Source organism: Melanaphis sacchari, unplaced genomic scaffold, assembly GCF_002803265.2.
Source record: "Melanaphis sacchari strain LSU unplaced genomic scaffold, SCAv2.0 Contig110_pilon_pilon, whole genome shotgun sequence".
Lineage (NCBI taxonomy): Eukaryota > Metazoa > Arthropoda > Insecta > Hemiptera > Aphididae > Melanaphis > Melanaphis sacchari.
Genome location: NW_020270425.1, coordinates 235,266 through 253,674, shown reverse-complemented (window position 1 = coordinate 253,674; position 18,409 = coordinate 235,266). Strand labels below are relative to the sequence as shown.

The window sequence follows — 18,409 nt, the reverse complement described above, 5'->3', positions numbered from 1 at the left end:
TTGTCTTGGAACAATTTAAGATTTCCATCGGTAGTTTTAAATCTGATGTTAATAAAGTGTTTGAACGAGACTAATTATATATTTCGGAAAATGTTGCAGGTTGGTATTTCGGGAAGACGGCGGGACTGCTGGGAACAATGGACAACGAGCCTGTCGATGACATGTTGTCATCTAATGGGTACTCGGAACCAGACTTGTTTAAGTTTACCGAGAGCTGGTCGCTGAACGAGAACAGCTGCAGCGCGTATACATCGATCCAGAGGAAGTCGTTGCCTAGTGCTCAGATCGTGGAGATCTGTGACAGTTATTTCAAACACAAAACTTCGCCGCTGTTTACCTGTTTCTCCGTGGTACGTATAAAACGTTCGCCGTTGCATCACTATTAATAACGATTTATCATACAATATTGTTGTAACGGTTAAACTGTCTAATTCGAAAGGACTCGGCGTGCGCGACAAAGAAGTTGGTCCCTAATTCGATTTTAAAAACTATTAATAGCAGCTTAAAGTCTTTGTTTGGTCGCAAACCAACATTGACGTTTTGATCTGCACAGAGCTGTTAATTTTTTTCGTTTAGAAAGAGGGGGGAGAGTTAAGTCTATTTTTTCTTTCAGCGCATTCACTTTGGCGTTAATGAAATGATTGAGATCAAATATAATAATAAACAATCAGGGCTATGAAGTTAATGGTTTTTCCGTTTTCGTATCGATGAATTCGACTCAGTATTTATTAAAAATAACTGAGAAACAAATTTGATTCGATATATTATCAATCTTAGTTCAAAATTGTATTTTGCGTAATTCTATGTACGAGTATGCTGGTTCATATTATAATTGTAATTTTTATTGCATAACTATAGGAACAAAATGCGAATTTATGGATTTGAATTTACAGATTCAATACTCATAATATTATAATAATATTTTAATATAAAATGTGTTTTCATAAATTCTTCCAAATAATTTAATTTTTTTATTTATAAACTTAAAAATTTTATTTTTTTTATGTATATTTCCTTATGTGCAATTTAAATATTTTATGCGTACTATTTATTAAATTTAAACACTTCTTTTAATTCATATATAACTGTGAATTTTTTTCATGGAGTAAATTTCACGTATCAGAATATTGATTACACATTTGTAATGTTTATTTTCCTATTTTTGAGTGTACGGATGCATTTTTATTTCATGAGTTGTCAGTGCATTAAATTCACTGTGCTTGTAATAACGTACCGCAACGGTAGCTATGCTTACTAGATTTAATAACAAGTCCCAAACGCTGCGGGACACGAGTTTTAGGATGTCAAATGAAAATCATGTACCAGTCATTTAATTGTAATCTCGTTATATCGCTCTGTAAAAAAATAAAATAAATGTTCTAAATAAGTATAGAGACGCGTGTAATAGTTAAGTATAAAATATAATATAGATACAATCCCTTCAATACTAATTAGGTACTACAAGAACTAATATATTATAATAATTGTTAAGTCACATATAATTATATAGTTTAAGCATGGGTGCACTTAGACTTATAATATGACTTTACCCATCATATTCCTCCCTTAAAAAAGAAAAATAAATACATTTGTCAAATAACAAATGATAACAAAGAATAGAATCGTTTGAATCTTTGATGAGTTAGTTTGATAGAAAAAAATATTAATTTGTTATTGATTATGTTAAAGTTAGTTTACTCTTTTTAACGGCGAAAAAGATCATTTGGTGAAATAGTTTCTTATATTTACACTACACGGTATACATAATAACATTTTAAACAAAATTATACTTTTAAATGTTAAAATAAATATTAGAAAAATAATATTTTTGATAAAAAAAAAGTATTTTATGGAGTACTTCAGATTTCAAATATTATGTTATAAAATATATAATACACACGGTGTAATAAAAACAACTAAAAAAATTGTTATGAACCTTTTATATATTAATTTTCATTCTCATTGGCTAGTATTAATTTTTTTAAATTATTTACTACATAATTAAAAATACTATCATAATAATTGTATTTTTTAAAAATCAATGATTAAAATCATTAGAATAAGGATAATTACATTGTTAGATAATACTATTTTTATTAAACCCTGCCAGTATATTATTATGCCATAATAATTTATGGTATGTTTCTATATACTCACATTAGATCTGAGCGAAGTGCAACTTATTAAAATAACTTTTATGACCATTGTTGTATAATATATGTATAATACATCATTTTGATTGGCCCGCAGAATTCAACAATATAAAATTTAGTATAGTCGTGCTTTTCTAGGTACCTACCACCTGTTTAAAATGAATTTATTTAATTGTTGTTACCTATTAATTATTATACGTCCTAATTCTCTAATTATCACATCCATAAGCGACGATAACGTAAAAAAAGTGTGAAGATTTAAAAGCTATTAAAAAAAAAAAGATTTTTAGAATGATAAACGATAATTAAAATTCTAACAGTGAAGAAAATTATAAATAATGTTAATACTTAAATAATATTGACATATATGTGTATAAACATATTATGTGTTTACTCCAATAAAAATTTCAAAAACATTTTTACTTAATTGATTTCAATTGTTCAAATAATTCCATTATCGAAATAATAAAAAAGAAGTAAGTAGCTACTTACAGTGATATCAGTGATATCACATTCACTACTTTGGGATTTTATAGTGAACATTTTTCCGTATAAAGGTCGATGGTCTGGAAAAGGAGCTTTAATACAATATAATATCGAGACAAATCCTAGACAATGTACCAAATAATTTTAAAACTGTTTTCGATCGTTCAAATGTCCGATAAGCATTAAGCGTCTATTTAATATTATGTAAATTATAATACTCCCGATAAATGGCAGTAATAAGTGATATTTCTGGTCGTTGATCAAATCGAATACTCGACCGGTATCATATTATCATTACTGTAGTTACAGCCGCACGATAAATACGTCATGATAATAGCTATATAATTTATATGTATGTCCTATCGTACTTGTATATTATGTACCACTGTACTTACTTATACTTAATGATTTTCAATGACATACACACGATTCGCACAAGACCTATGATAACAGCTCGTGTAATTTTTCCGTTGCGTTTTGTTGATTTGCTATAGATAAATCCCAGCCCTTATTACGACCTATGTTTGAAACAAGCCAACAAAAACGAGACATGTACATCAGCGACCGCCTACAGCGAAATGTGCTCCATAGAAAATCTACCGGTTCGCACACCGACAAACTGTGTCAGGTGAGTGGTTGGAAATATATTATTATTATTATTTTTAATCACCTGTCGTACGAGTTTTAAACACGGGATCTTATAATTATAATAATATTATGGTCATACCTAAGTAGGTACTATATTTTTTTAAATTGGTTTTTATATTTTGGAAAAAAAATATTTGTGGTTCATCTAAAATACTCACCCCCCCCCCCACTCAACCATTTTTCCTAAAATAATGATTTGATTTTAATTCTAATTTATATATTTTTTAAATTCATATTTTATAGGTATTTTTATTTTTTTATGTAATGGAGTTTTGTGAGTCATAACAAACATAAGACTTAATATCTTAGAAGCTACTTGTTCCTATTTTTCATTTAGACACATTAACGTTTTTAAAATGGTTCCTACTTAAACTTAACAATTTGCAGTTAAAAGACATTTGAAAAAAAGAAATTAAATCACTAAAAAATTCCAAAAAAATCAGATTTTTTATACATTATAATTTTTAAGTATAAAATGTAGTGAACATGCATGGCCAATCACTCTAAATAGTTTTTACAAAGTATTTATAATAACAATATCTACAATTTTTCTATAATTATCTTATATCACTATGAATTTATTGAGGTTTTTTGAAAATGTCAATGATAAAACTTATATTTTTAATTTTATAAATTTAATGAAAAATGTTTATCAATTGATATTGAGTGTTGAATAAATGGTTTCGTAATTTTATTTTATACAAATATTGTTAAGTTTAGATTAGTGGAGTAGCGGACCACATATTATTTTGTACGATATTACTTATCATTTTACTCCGATCACTTAAGCTTTACATATTTATCAATTAAAAATTTGAGTAAAGTTATTAATTTAATAACCGATTAATAAAAAAAAAAATAAATAAAAACCACTTTAATAAAATATGTAAGAATTACGATTAAAAAATATGATATATAGTTTCAAATTATTTTTTCAAAAAATAAATACAAAAATTGAATTTTAATGTGAATGTAACCAGTGAAATGAATAACTGTGTAATATATATTATTCTCGATCTGTAATATCGATGTTTATTTCACGATATAATCTACTCACGTGTTTTGCCACAGGTGTCACGCACTAAACAACACGGAAATTATCGAGGGCGATTTCATGAGTATCAATGGTAGCCACGTACCGTCGTCGGCCGATATCGTATTCATTGTCGAGGCCAAGAAGTGCAACGAAAACTTTACGGAGAAAAAGAATGTGCACACCTTGCTCACGATGATGGTCAAAGAGTTACACGACGTTGGAATGACGAACAACAAGTGAGAGCACCTATGTATCATAAAGGTCAGAGGTTTCGATTAAAACTCAAACGCAACCACAAACATTTCGATTTGACGAAAATCGTATTTACGTTTGTACTAATATCTAACGTAGTACTAACGTAAGTACTAACGACGCGGTGTTTAACTGAGAATCAGATTTCGTAATGCAACACATACATTGATGTAAAATTATATTGTTTTTTTTTTTTTTTTTTTTTTAATCGATAGTTCTTTAAAGTGTTAAGGCAATAAGCACACAAAAATAAATTAATAACTGATAGGGATAATAAAATGCTATACATACATGTTTTTGTCTTTTGGCTAGATGTTGTTGTAGATGGAAACATAAATAATAAGTTTATATAAATCGAAATTCAAACGATTAATTTCTAACTTTATGTACCAGGGGTTGTTATCCCTATAGTATTGGAGTAATATGGGTGGCGAGGACTGAAACAATTGTTTCCTAAATATTTTATAATGGTGGCAAAGATATCGTGTTTAAGCTTTAATTTTTTATATATCACGTTGAATTTTTTTTTCAAACATGCCTGAATATCATATTTTTGTGTTCCTATAATTTATTAAATAGATAATTACTAGTATTGATTTTATAATCATTTATCATAAAATCAATATTGCTGTAGTAAGTCATTAAAATATTTATGTAACCATGTAGATAAAAGTGGATAAGTGATCTTCTTTTGAAAATATTAAAATCCTATCCACATTCGGGCCATGGTCGTGCCTATAGGGTAAAGGAAGGTTCGTGATAAATTAACTAGATGTCTAATTACAAATTCAATTTCAGTAATTATATTTAATTACTTAAATTGTATGATAAACATAGAGTAAAGTTATAGAATACGAGTATATGTAATTTTTTGATTTTAAGTCTTTTAATTAGTTTTTATAAAAGTTCAAAAGTCATTGTAAAAAGTTAGGTAATTTCGCGATAGTGGTTAGGTAATTACTTGAGTACACAATATTTTTCTTTATTAATTAAGTATAAAATCTGGAATAATATAACAAAAATATCAACACTTTTTTAAATGCATTTTTTATATTTTTTTTAGAAAAGCTTTTAATGAATGCTGGATTTAATATTGTATGAAATGTTGTCTGATTCAGCCCAGACTATATTTACTATATATTTTCATATTGTCTGTGGATTTGGTTTATTTCCAGAATTTCCCCTCATAAAGTCATTTAAACTAGTGGCTTAGTTTGACTTAAGTGGTTTGTATACTCCTTCATCTAGTGGTTGTAATAAATTACTAGTATGTGTTGGCAATGTAAATTCATTTGAGGTGAAAACGTTAAGAAAATGCGTATCTGTAATAAGGAATAATTAATTAAAGCAAGTCAATAAAAAAACAAAAGTTTTACCATTAAATCAAGCATGTTTTCTAGTTTGATATTTAGTAAAAATAATACACTTATCTTAAATACAAGACTAAAAATAAAAATTTTGAACAAGTGCATCAAAACAAATGTGCTAAATATACGTAAAATAATGATAAAAAATGTACCAACTGATAGTAAACAATTGACGTAGGCACCACACGTACCCAACAACTTTATATCACCCGACAGTAGTACCTAGGATAACCATTTGAAAGTATTTAGATGGTTTTCGACTAATAAGTATGTTCGTAATAAATACTAAAAGAAATATCACGAAATTATACATATCACGAATGAATATACCTTCCTTTACCCTGTATAGAACTATTCGCCTATTCACTAATTGCTTAATATTACTAATTATATGATGTGGGGTATTTTCACTATCAATTGCTGATTTTTTCATGTTATTTTTAGCTTTTTTGCTTGACTTTAATACACGTCAAGAATATGATGATGTGTTGAAGGGATGGGGTGTGGGTGGGGGGGGGTATAAATAGTTAGATTTTATGTAGCCATTCTACTTTTGCAATTATTTTCTAAATATCGCCAATATTTTCTTCTCCTCCACAACTATTATCTTTGCGATAGCCGATAAGTAAACCATTCGTATAACAGATACTTATTTTTATTACTTCTAATGAATTTTATCAAAATGTAAAAAAAAATAATTATGGAATAAAAAAAAAAAAAATTATGATAATTTTTTTACACTTCACGGACGCTGAACTTAACTGAACCGAAAGATGAGATTAACTATATTTTAAAAATTTAATCTATGATATCGGTCGGATGTTCAACAAATTGTTTATATTTTTATTAATATTGATCAAATTTAACCGACTATATCGCATAGATTATGATGTGGGTTTATCTGCAGATATTACAATTTTTATTATTGATATTTTGTTATTATATTTCAATATAAATTTCATTCATTTTACTTTGCGTTTGTTACTTCCACTAATTTAGTTTTTGCTATTATTTTATTATTTTGGATGACACCTAAAATAAATATCCAGATAGTTTAGTTAAATCGATGTTCATAACTTTAAGTTATAATCTAATAGTTACCAAATGATGTATTTAATTTTATAAAATTGAAGTTAATATGAAAAAATAATGTACTTTTAAGTATGTTAAAAAAATACGTATATCATTTTTTTTTAACCATCTTTTAGAATAATTGTGGAATTTTCAAAATGTTTAAATAACTGCTATCACTTTTGTACTAACTCATCAGTTTACTATTCTTTTTTATTGAATATTGTGATATTATTTAGGCAATTACATATAATTTTTCAACTATCAATTATTGAATAACGATAAAAAAACAATCTATTTGTTCATAATTATTTAAAACTATTGCCTACGGTTAAACAATATAATATTTCATTAACTTTTAATTTTAACTATACTACCACAGTTATAAATTTGTATTAATGCATGTTTTAATTTAATGAATAATTATCTACTTGCCATTTTTCAAATAAACTGAAATAAGCTAAGTTATTAAATTTCACAATTAATCTACAGTTAGATTACTAATTTACCTAATCTAAGGAATAAAAAAAATAGTTACATGTCATACATTTTAAAAACAATTGTCGTATACGCTGCAAGTTTAATATTAATATAATAATAAATTATTAAAATTTGTTATATTATAAAACTTACGATTATACACATTATTATAATTTAAAAAATGTATCTTCATATTCTTTCCCAAAAACAAGTTTACTCCAAGTTTATGGTATGTCATTGATAATAGGTTTGTCAATATAAAAGTTATTATAATCATTTTAAAATTATAAAAGTATTAATCATTTTATAATTAGCATAAATTGACAAAGTATAATTTTAATAAGTACTTAGTTGTCTACTTGACTAATATTATATATACGATATACTCGTAAATTAATTTATCCTATTGTACCTATATCGAATTTAAACAATTATCAAGAATATTATTCTTAATACATAAATTATAATATATCAGAACTATTATACTAATAGTTTGCATTTTAATTTAGATACTCGTACATTAACATTCACGTTGAGCGTTAAAACTATTTAATACTACCTACGTATTATATAAATGATATAAAAATGCATTTAAAATAAACTGTACCTACATAAAAGTATCTGATAGGTTTATACAATGATTGAATTATCGATGGTAATAATATTATCATTGATTCTTTTTTGCGTAACAATTTTATGACAACTATAAAGATTCGTCCCATTAAAACTAATGAAATATTGTATATAAAGATGTTTAATGGTTAAAATAAGTATATTTAATAGCTTATAACGTGTAATATATGTACATTATAACATTTTTAAGTTTAAACATATCTTGCGACAAAGAAGAAATATACAAGTTAGTTCATTGTGCTTGATCGTATAATTCAGATAGGTCGTTAGATAAATTTTCGACTGTCATTTGAAGTAATTTTAAGGTAAAAATGCGTAAATGCGTATTAAAAAGGCATCGGTTTGATTATCAATTATCAAGTCTTACTTTTTTTAATATTGTGAGCGCGGATTTTTTGTAAATATTTTATCACCTTACATTTCATAAATATTTATTTTAAACAGGCCATTGTTTCAACAAATATGAACTATAGGCATCACAAGTGGTGTCAAGGTTAAGCCTGTAGAGTTCATCCTAAAAATACCTATATTAGGTATATTAGTTCTATCGTGTTAATACATTTGAATAAAATTTTGACATAAAATAAAATAAAATAGTTTTAATATTATAATACGGGATAGTATATGGTATAAAATACGTATCCGTAGTATAACATAAAACTTGAAAAATTATATCCACCAAATTCATCATACAACAATAAATTATATGAAATTAACAATTATTTTCAACGAGCATTGATTACAAGTCAACTAATACTATCAGTTTTTTCCATACCATATAATATTATAAGGACAGTTTTTTAATGTAAAAGCATTATAAAAATTATTTCTTATTATTTCAGATTTTCAGCTGTTTTTTTTGGCGGTGATGGTTTATTTGATGAACCTCATAGCGTTGTCGTCAACGGTCAAGTGTTCGCAAGTCCTACACTATTCTTACAGTTCTTTAACAATATACAAATCGGTATCTTTATAATCAATATTAAATAGGTATCATAATATGATTATGTCGTGCGACTAGAAAAAAAATATTTGATAGACTTATATTGGGGAAACCGCAACAGTGTACTACACAATTTATGACGGTCGCACGGTGTTTTTGATGTTCAAAACAATGAAATTTTAAAACGTTTAATACTCATTCGGTTTTTTTTTTTTTTACAGGTAACGGAAATTCCGACGTATTCAACGCCATTCGGTTTGCATCAAAGTTGCGTTTCAGGACGGCACATTCAATAATATTTTTACTGTTTCCGTGCAGTGATTGTGATCCGTCAAACATGATGGTAACTCGATTTTTATAACTACATTAATTTATTACAAGTCTCTAGAAGTAGAGCATATACGTTGTACATAATACCCGGTATTTTACAACATTATAATTCGTATTATTCTAGTTGGACTATTCTGTTATCAACCACTTAATTACGGAGAAAAGTATAAAGTTACACGTTTTAATGGACAAGCCATTCGTTCTTGATAAGTCACGAGCGGGGAGCTCGTTATTCGGTAAGTGTGCACAATTTATTTTAATTTTTTGTCGTGTCTTATTCATATTATTATGTATTCACATTCGTATGGAGTCTTCTCCAATGCAGCAGATCATTGTTCGGTAAAATAAGTGTATACCTATTTACTGTACAAATGCTTTCCGCTGAACGTTATTCAATATCGTTGAAAACATTTCCATTTATTTATAATTGTGATCGGTCGTATAATAGTATATACTATGTATAGTAGGTACCTAGGTACATAGATAAACACAGGTACGCGTACTGCAGACAAAACAATAAATGTAGGTATAGATAAATATTCGACACGCAAAACGAACCGACTGTTGTTATAAACTGTATAATATTATTATTTTATTATATATACACTTCAATCGTCACTTTATGTAGGGTTGTACACAGTGTATCATTGTATACTATTTGTATATATTAATATTATCATACCTACAGGGTACAACTGCAGTTCTACATAGTAGATGCACTATAGTGAATATTATACAATTATATTCTGTGGATTGTATGGGTTTGGTAAAGTAGGCAGATACTTCAAGTCTCTTGTGATCGAATGAAATCAAAAATCCCTCATTCACAGTGTCTATTCAAATTTGGTCATGCTTGCGCAGTAGTTACCATTTTGTTGGCTTTTTAATTTATGCTAAATCAAACACAGCACTCCGTATGATTTTTTGATCTCGAAAACCACTGTATTTTTGTAAAGGCTACAAAACTAACGGTGATATTACTTACATTTTTCATTTTCTATTTTTTCCAAAATAATGCACCCCTTTCAGATTATATTGTTTATTTTAATTATAATAATATACGAAATGTTCTTACATTCAATTTTAAGATACTCCAAAGAATCTCATATTGTTATAAATACCTACCAATCAATGAATTATTTTATGTCTCAAATCATATATTCTTCACTATAATTTAAAAGTTCAAACAATCTCAGAAGTAGTAACATCTATATTTATAAACTTCCCGCTCCCACCTTGTAAACCATTCTAATCCACTGATTCTCGCCTTTGGCTACGAGAATATTTCTTTAGAAAATTATTTCAAGAAGGGTAAAGAGATTCTGGATTATAAATTAAGCATAAAAGAAAATATTTAAAAGAAAAACCCATGTCAAAATTGTTAAGTAATTTCTTTTAACAAGTTTCTTATGTTCATATACATTATATACATTACTTACCTACCTATACATGTGTATTGTAAATATATTGAAAGATTATATATTTTGAATAAATTTTAAATTATATATATATATATTATAAAAACCGATAAAGTGAGTATAGATCGCAAGGGTCGTGGCGTCCAAAACATTCGTGTGCTACGTAAACAATGTTAAACAAACGTATTAAAATTGGGTTAGATTAATATACGATTGATTTGATGTTTCCACTAGTTCGTTTGACGTTCTATTCGAACTTGTCTGATATTAAGATTCACCAATTATTACAAATATAATATAATTCTAGACAACCATCCCTGCCACCTCCACGTGTTTTGTAGAAACATAAGATAAATAAATAAGTAAGAGAGGAAAAATGCACTTATTCGGCGTGCGCAGGTCTATAATGCGTGTGTTCTGTGCGTGCACATTCGTCGTGGCGAAGTTATGCGGCGGTCTGGCCGGCCCAATATTATAAATCATAATGTACGTTATTAGAATACTAATATTATAATACAAATTAATATGTACGTGTGAACGGCTATTTGGGCTCGGAATGAACTTTTTTTTACTTTATTCTTCATTACTCTTATCCTTTCTACCATACACAGGTAAATTACGTTAAACGAAATACGTTTATGTAACTACACTGATAATGGCATGATCCCTATACGGTGATACGAATCGGTTTAAACATAGAATATTTATAAAAAGGTCTACTGATACTGCGTGGAGGTTGATGTAAAGCTTAGATATTATCAGTACAATAGCACTTACTCAACTTGGTATAAGTAGTTCATCAGAATAACTCTTTAAGACTTAAGAGAAAAAAATATTTAATCACGATAAAGTTGTTTATTAAAGTATTTTTATAGCTATCAATGATAAAAATTAATTCATGGTTATATTTGTTATACATTTATAATATTATTATTTTTATTTATTTATTGATATGAACACCAATCGAGGCATTATATGAAGTATTAAATATAATATGTAGAGGTAGTTAAAACATTAGATAATATAATTGATATAGATAACAACATTTTATAACAAAATAAAATAAAATTACAAAAAAAATCAAAGCCTAACATCAAAATTACAATAAAATTTAAACAACGCATTACTATCATTAAAGGATCATTCATTAAAAAAAATAAATAAATTATAACAGGAAATTACGAAATAGACAGTCTAATAGAATTTAGTATGGGCCATTAGAGCTCGAATAGGTGAGGTACATCAATCTTACCCTATAGTAATTTAAAATGACTGGTTCATAATAATGCTGGGGATGACCGGTTTTTAAAAAGAAAGCTGCATAACTCAGGAGACATTTCTGAACTCGTTCAACTACCTTTATTTCAATTTAAAAATGAGGAATCTAAATTATTAATCCACAATTCAGAATAAAACGTAAAAGAACGGAATTAAAGGAATTTCCCTGATTTAATAAGAGGGAAGACTTCATCTCCTACTTAGGTACGCCACTGATTTATTTATGTTTATTATGGCGTACGATCGACGCTTCACGCGTTTCGCTATGTAAATCAATGTTAAACGGGTAGGTAAATAATTGGTTCATAAATTATTATTATTAAGTTGCTAAAGAAAAACTCGCACTCTCGTTTAGCGTAAATTGTTGTTATAAACAGCTGCATAAATAAAAAAAAAATAAAAAAAAATAATATAGTAACTTATAATCAACCTTTCAGTGTAAAGTGCTAAAACAGTTTTGTAGTATGTTCCATTGATTTCATATAATTGTACATAACCAAACTGTGTGGATAAACTGACTATTATTTCTATTTTTTTTTTAGCGAGGAAACTGAAATAAATAAATAAAAATAATAATAATACAAATAATTGTTTATTGGGGTCGTTTTACCCTTTAATTTGGTTCATGTGTTTATGTAAAGTTTTAAATAGAAATATTGGCCTGGAAGTCTTAATGCATATATCCATCATTTAAGCATTATATAAATTAAAAATAAATAAAGTTGTTAATTTTTTTGTCATAAATATAAATAATATAATTTTTCCACTTGGCAGTTTTATTTTAAATTTCAAAAATTACTAATATTCAAATATTTGACTCTTTTATGAATTTGTATTTACCTATTTACTATAAAAATGTAAAAATACATACAAATTTTCCAATGATTGTGCCTCTTTATCTTGGTTTACTTCTTCATTATATTTTTTAGTGATTTTTTTTTTCATAACTCATGAAATATTTGCATCAGTATGTTATGATTTTAAAACTACAATGTCTTCATAATTATTTTAATTATCATTTAAACTAATTCAATATTTTAGATTTAATCTGTCTTTCCATTTTAAATGTTTGTTTGTAATTGTAAACAACTACTGTAAAGTAGAAATCTGATCACCCTAAGAATAATACAGGGTGATTCTACTAAGGTTAAACACTAATCATTTTAAAGGTATTAACGTAGTTGGAATGTTTTTATACTATGTGAATAGAGGCAGATTCAATAAATTTACTTTAAAAACAAATAAATCTATGTAATGGATCTTTTAGTTAACTAATCCATTGTTTTGAAAGTAATTTTGACATGTTGTTATAATACGCGCTTTATAATCCAACAATATACAACTTTTTTTTTTTTAATTATAATTAACTATATCTTTGGTTCAGTTTAAATTAAAACCAGGTCGAGTAAAAATGAACTTGAGTAGAATAAAAACTGAATATCTATTATTATATTACTGAATGTAGAAATTTTGAAAAACCTTACATTGATGTTCATTTAAAAATTAATTTTTTATAATATTGCCTCGTACATATCGTTATCACCGCTATAATAGGTTACCAAACATTTATAACTATACAACACTCAATGTACATTGAATGTCTTGAATGAAAAATTATAAACAAAGGCGGTGTTTTTATTATGGATATCATTAAAAAACAAAACAAAATTTAATGTTAAGAAATAATAACACGAAAAATTAGCACGCTTACAGTTACAGTGTTACATTGCTGCCATTTAATGATAACTTGACTTAATATCTATGATTTGGACCTTGTATAGAGCACCTACAGATATGTCGTTAATTCACTATTATTGGCGAACCTCTGGTCATATATTACACCACACAGGTGTTCTTTTTCGAATGTATACAATATTTTATGCAAGTGTCTTGTCAAATTGCAGCTTTGATTAAGTTACTTTATACACATACTTGTAGCACGTGTACGGTTTTTAGCCCATATGCGTTTACCGATGTGCAGTGAAATTTTCGATATTGATGAGTAATTTATTACACATGTCGAGTGATTACTGTCTCTTGCTTACGTGCCTTTTTAGCCCACGTGATGAAATCATTCATTGTAGAGTCTTTGATTTCAAATCACAAAAAGTCACGCATCCTATTATATCTTACTAGTTTATATTACTAATTTAATACTGGTAAACCGAATTTAAATGTAGGTTTATTTATAATTTTTAACTAACAACCACGTATACATTTTTTGTAACATGATTACTAGACTATTTTGTTTATTGTTTATATCAATTATAATTTATTGACTACACCAGGTTTTTAAGTCAATATGTTACTCTTTACAACTTATAATATTAATATTCAAAGTAGTTAATAAAATACAATGAAATAAGTTATAGAAACAGTTACGCATAATTTCTATCAAGTCTTAATATTTTATTTTACTGTTGTTTATCAAAAATACTGTATGCAAAAAAAAGAAGAAGTTTATAGTCTTTATTTTAGGTCACAGTAATGGATGTGTTTGATTTAGATTCAAGGATAAATATTATTACTTACCTAGGAAAAATGATTTTGAGCAGATATCAAAATATCAGATACGTGTTTCAGAGATGTATTAGTCTCTATCTCTGAGGAATTTTATGATGTTTTTCTATTAGTGGTTATGATGTTGGTTGAATTAATTTTTAACAGTATAAAAATTAATATATATTACAAAATAAATTATATAAGAAATATAATATCATAAATTATTTTTTTTAAATTGGGTAATGGTAAATTCTCCCAAATCCACATTATGTTAATTTTAAGGAAATATTATGTGAACTCATCCGGTCTAAAACGGTGCTAACCTGTAGGAAATATTTAAACTCTAATAAGATAAGTAAAAACATTCATACTAAAAGTAAAAAACTATTCGCATGACAAAAATTTATAGATATACACACCAAAAATTAGACACTTTAAGATTTTTTTAAATTTATCTATTCATAATATAATAAATATTAAATTAATTAAGTAACCATTTTATTGTATAATATGTGTTGAGTGTACCTCATATCTGAGTAAGTCACTGTATTAAATTTAAATCCAATGATAAATCATCGAATAAGAAAAAATACTGTCCATCATCATCATCTATATTATTAAGTATATTTTATGATATATTTATATTATTTTTTGATTTTAGTACACAAAACTTATGAAAAACATAATATTAAATTTTCATGCTTTAGTTATAAAAAGTGAATGTTTTTAAATGTATAATTATAAAATAATTTCACAATTTCTACAATTTTGACGAATATTATAAATATTTTAATTTTAAAAGCTTATAAGTTATGACAAAAAAATCGTGCACATATTATATCTTTAATATTTGTTAATAGCTATAAATCATAATAACTGATTATTCATTTATATTTATTATATTTTTAAACTTTTTCACAAAATTTTAAAGTCAATATTTATATAATTAAAAGTGTTATGGACGTCTCCACAACCGAATAGTCACAAATAAATTAAGGCGTAATTCGGTTAAATACTATACTTTAATTATTGATTACATTTTATTACAACGAAACTTATTAAAAAAAATAAAATTACAATTATTGGGAGTTTTGCTGGATGTTCTGACAGTAAAACACTGATTTTTGTACAGACAGCAAGGTATGGAAGGGGCTTGCTTAGCCCCAAAACTGTCTACACAGCGAATTCCTTCAAACTTTGGGATCGTGTCACTCTGCCCGTTCACAATAATAAAATGCTTACTTACTAATTCGCATTTACTGAATATAACTATATACAGGAGTTCACAACAAAAGCTAAAAAAAATTATAAAATATAAAATGTCTATAAATAGTCCAAAAAAGAATCGGAATATTTTGAAAATTATATCATGTATAGATAATGCAAATATAATCATTCGGTGAAAACATTCTAGAACCTATGGTCTTTTTACATTAAAAAAAAAAAAAAAGTAAGTTTTTGTTCAAAATCACTACTTGACAAAATTGATTTTGTGTCTTACCTAACAGTTTCTGTATATTATGATAAACATTTCCAAATTTAATTTTACTTTTTTTAGGCTATTTATAGACAATTAACTTTTTTCTTCTTCTATAAATGTCGATAAAAAAATGTTTGGTGGAACAATAAGCTTGATAAATTAATACGTACGTTTCTCATAATCTGATAACTATTTAATATTTGACATTTTAATATTAAATATAAAAAGGTAAACTCAAGGTTTTCATTTATAGATATTCAAAGTTAAAATTTTGACAAAAATTAATTAATACCGTGAAAGTTTACCAATTATTTTGTAGTTAAATATTTAATACAAATGGTTTAGCATAAATAATTTATACTGCAACCAAAAAAATATTATAAGTGTTTAAATATTTTTTAATTGATATTCTAAGTTTAAATTTATTTACAATTAAGTATTTAAGTGAATTATAACAATTTTAGTTCTTATTGTTAAATTTAAAAATATTATTCTTGAGTACTTGCAACTATTAACTTTATAATTGTATTTGATATAAACAACTAAATTTCCAAATGCAATAGTTTTAAAAAGAATTAATTCAACCAACTGACTACTGTATTACTAATATTAAAATAAATTACCTTGATAACAATATAAATACATCGTAAAATATACTTAGTAATAATATTGGCTCACAGACTATTTCCGCTCAAAATCATTTTCTTATGCAATGGTTTATCACTGAAATGAATTTAGCACACACAATACAGTGACTTACTCTTCAGACCTCAATTACGAGGTTCACTCGACGCCTACTTACAGCAAAACGGTTACCTACTTTCCCCCTTTTGAAGATTGCATAAAGATTTAAAAAAAAAAAATCTCAAATATTGTATAACTACTATATGATTTTTTCGATTCCGCCATGTATAAATAAAATGTGTGAATACAACAACTTGGAATTGATATTAAAACAAAAAAATTCATCTGAACGACCTAAAAAGGTTCCTTTGAAATATGTATGTATTTCGTTCACGTTCCCGTTCTATTGATGTAATATAATAGTGAGTGACGATGACGTTTCTCATGTCGCTCGAAATACATCAACGTGAACGTGATACACGCGCATTCTTTACAAACACTGGATGTTGGATATAAAAGTAAAACTAACGATGTATCACTGTAATACTGTGTTAATGTATTAAATTGTAATATTAACGCGTATAATAGCCGCGTAATGCCGATTTCCGATCTGCTCGATCGCCGTCTACAGCGAGCTCAAAGGTCGGAGACGTGCGTTCCGTATATAATATATATACGCATAAAAATATTATAATCGACGAGTGTGGGTACCTCCGATTGCAGAACCAATGCTGGAAAATCGCAAGTAATATCATAACGGCACAACACACGATACAATGCATCGTCGATATCGCACCCGTTAACCGCGAAATCCCGTATGTTATTATCTCGCATGTACAATCGCGATGACAATAGTAATAATATAATAATATAAATTGTATATTTGTATGTACCCGTACTGCAAACACCCGCGGCTGGTTTTCGCACAAATACGTGCAGATCGTCTGGTGCGTGTACTACAATCGTACACAAATTGCGAAACGTAGGTGCATTTACGTGTTGTGTATTATAATAAGATACGTCGTACACGGTATAGTGTAATCCAACGGCGTTTTGGGATATTGTACGGTCACTTTTTCCAAATTCTCGAAGAGGATAAAAAAAAAAAAATAAAATAAATACTTCCTTTGGTTTAAATTGTTGTAGTTCAAACTTTTTGTCTTCATTTTAATTTTACAAACCTGCGCACCGTCTCTTTGTGAAAAATCACAGATTTAAATCGTTATAGCAACGTAGACTTAGAGTTTTCACGGGAAAAAAATTGACGCGAGACTTGCGTGGTTAAAGTGCTCACGGAGTTTTAATACAGATATCCCTGCACTTATTGCTTATATAGTAATATTATAATATTTTAAGCCACTTCGCGGACCACTGGCCCTGAGCAATACGCGTGTTACCGTGTCTGTCTTAGCTGTAAACCAAAACGCCAGCAAAAATAATAATCGAAATAAATAAATAATTGTATAATATAATATTATATGTTGTACTTCCACGCTCTATGGGAACGGTTGGGTAATACAAGCCGTTTTCAAGAGTGCAAAGACCTCGCGCGAACGCGCCCGTATAGACTGATATTATAGTATAATATTATAATATTATTATATCGTAGTGAATGTGCTGCATTTATAGTATCACTGCAGTACGAACGCGGAACGGCGTATATTGCGAATAAATAATATTAACCAAGAGGTTTATTATAGTCGGTCAT

At 27.2% G+C, this 18,409-nt stretch overlaps 1 protein-coding gene across 1 annotated transcript in view; it reads left to right on the top strand.

The window, feature by feature from the left end:
- LOC112603750 overlaps window positions 1–18,409 on the top strand; it is a 105,027-nt gene that overhangs the window by 78,131 nt on the left and 8,487 nt on the right. The window contains exons 67-72 of the mRNA XM_025352480.1: window positions 100–350; window positions 3,134–3,267; window positions 4,359–4,559; window positions 8,969–9,090; window positions 9,291–9,412; window positions 9,524–9,635. Coding sequence (XP_025208265.1) covers window positions 100–350; window positions 3,134–3,267; window positions 4,359–4,559; window positions 8,969–9,090; window positions 9,291–9,412; window positions 9,524–9,635 — 942 coding nt within the window. The remainder of the gene's footprint in view (window positions 1–99; window positions 351–3,133; window positions 3,268–4,358; window positions 4,560–8,968; window positions 9,091–9,290; window positions 9,413–9,523; window positions 9,636–18,409) is intronic.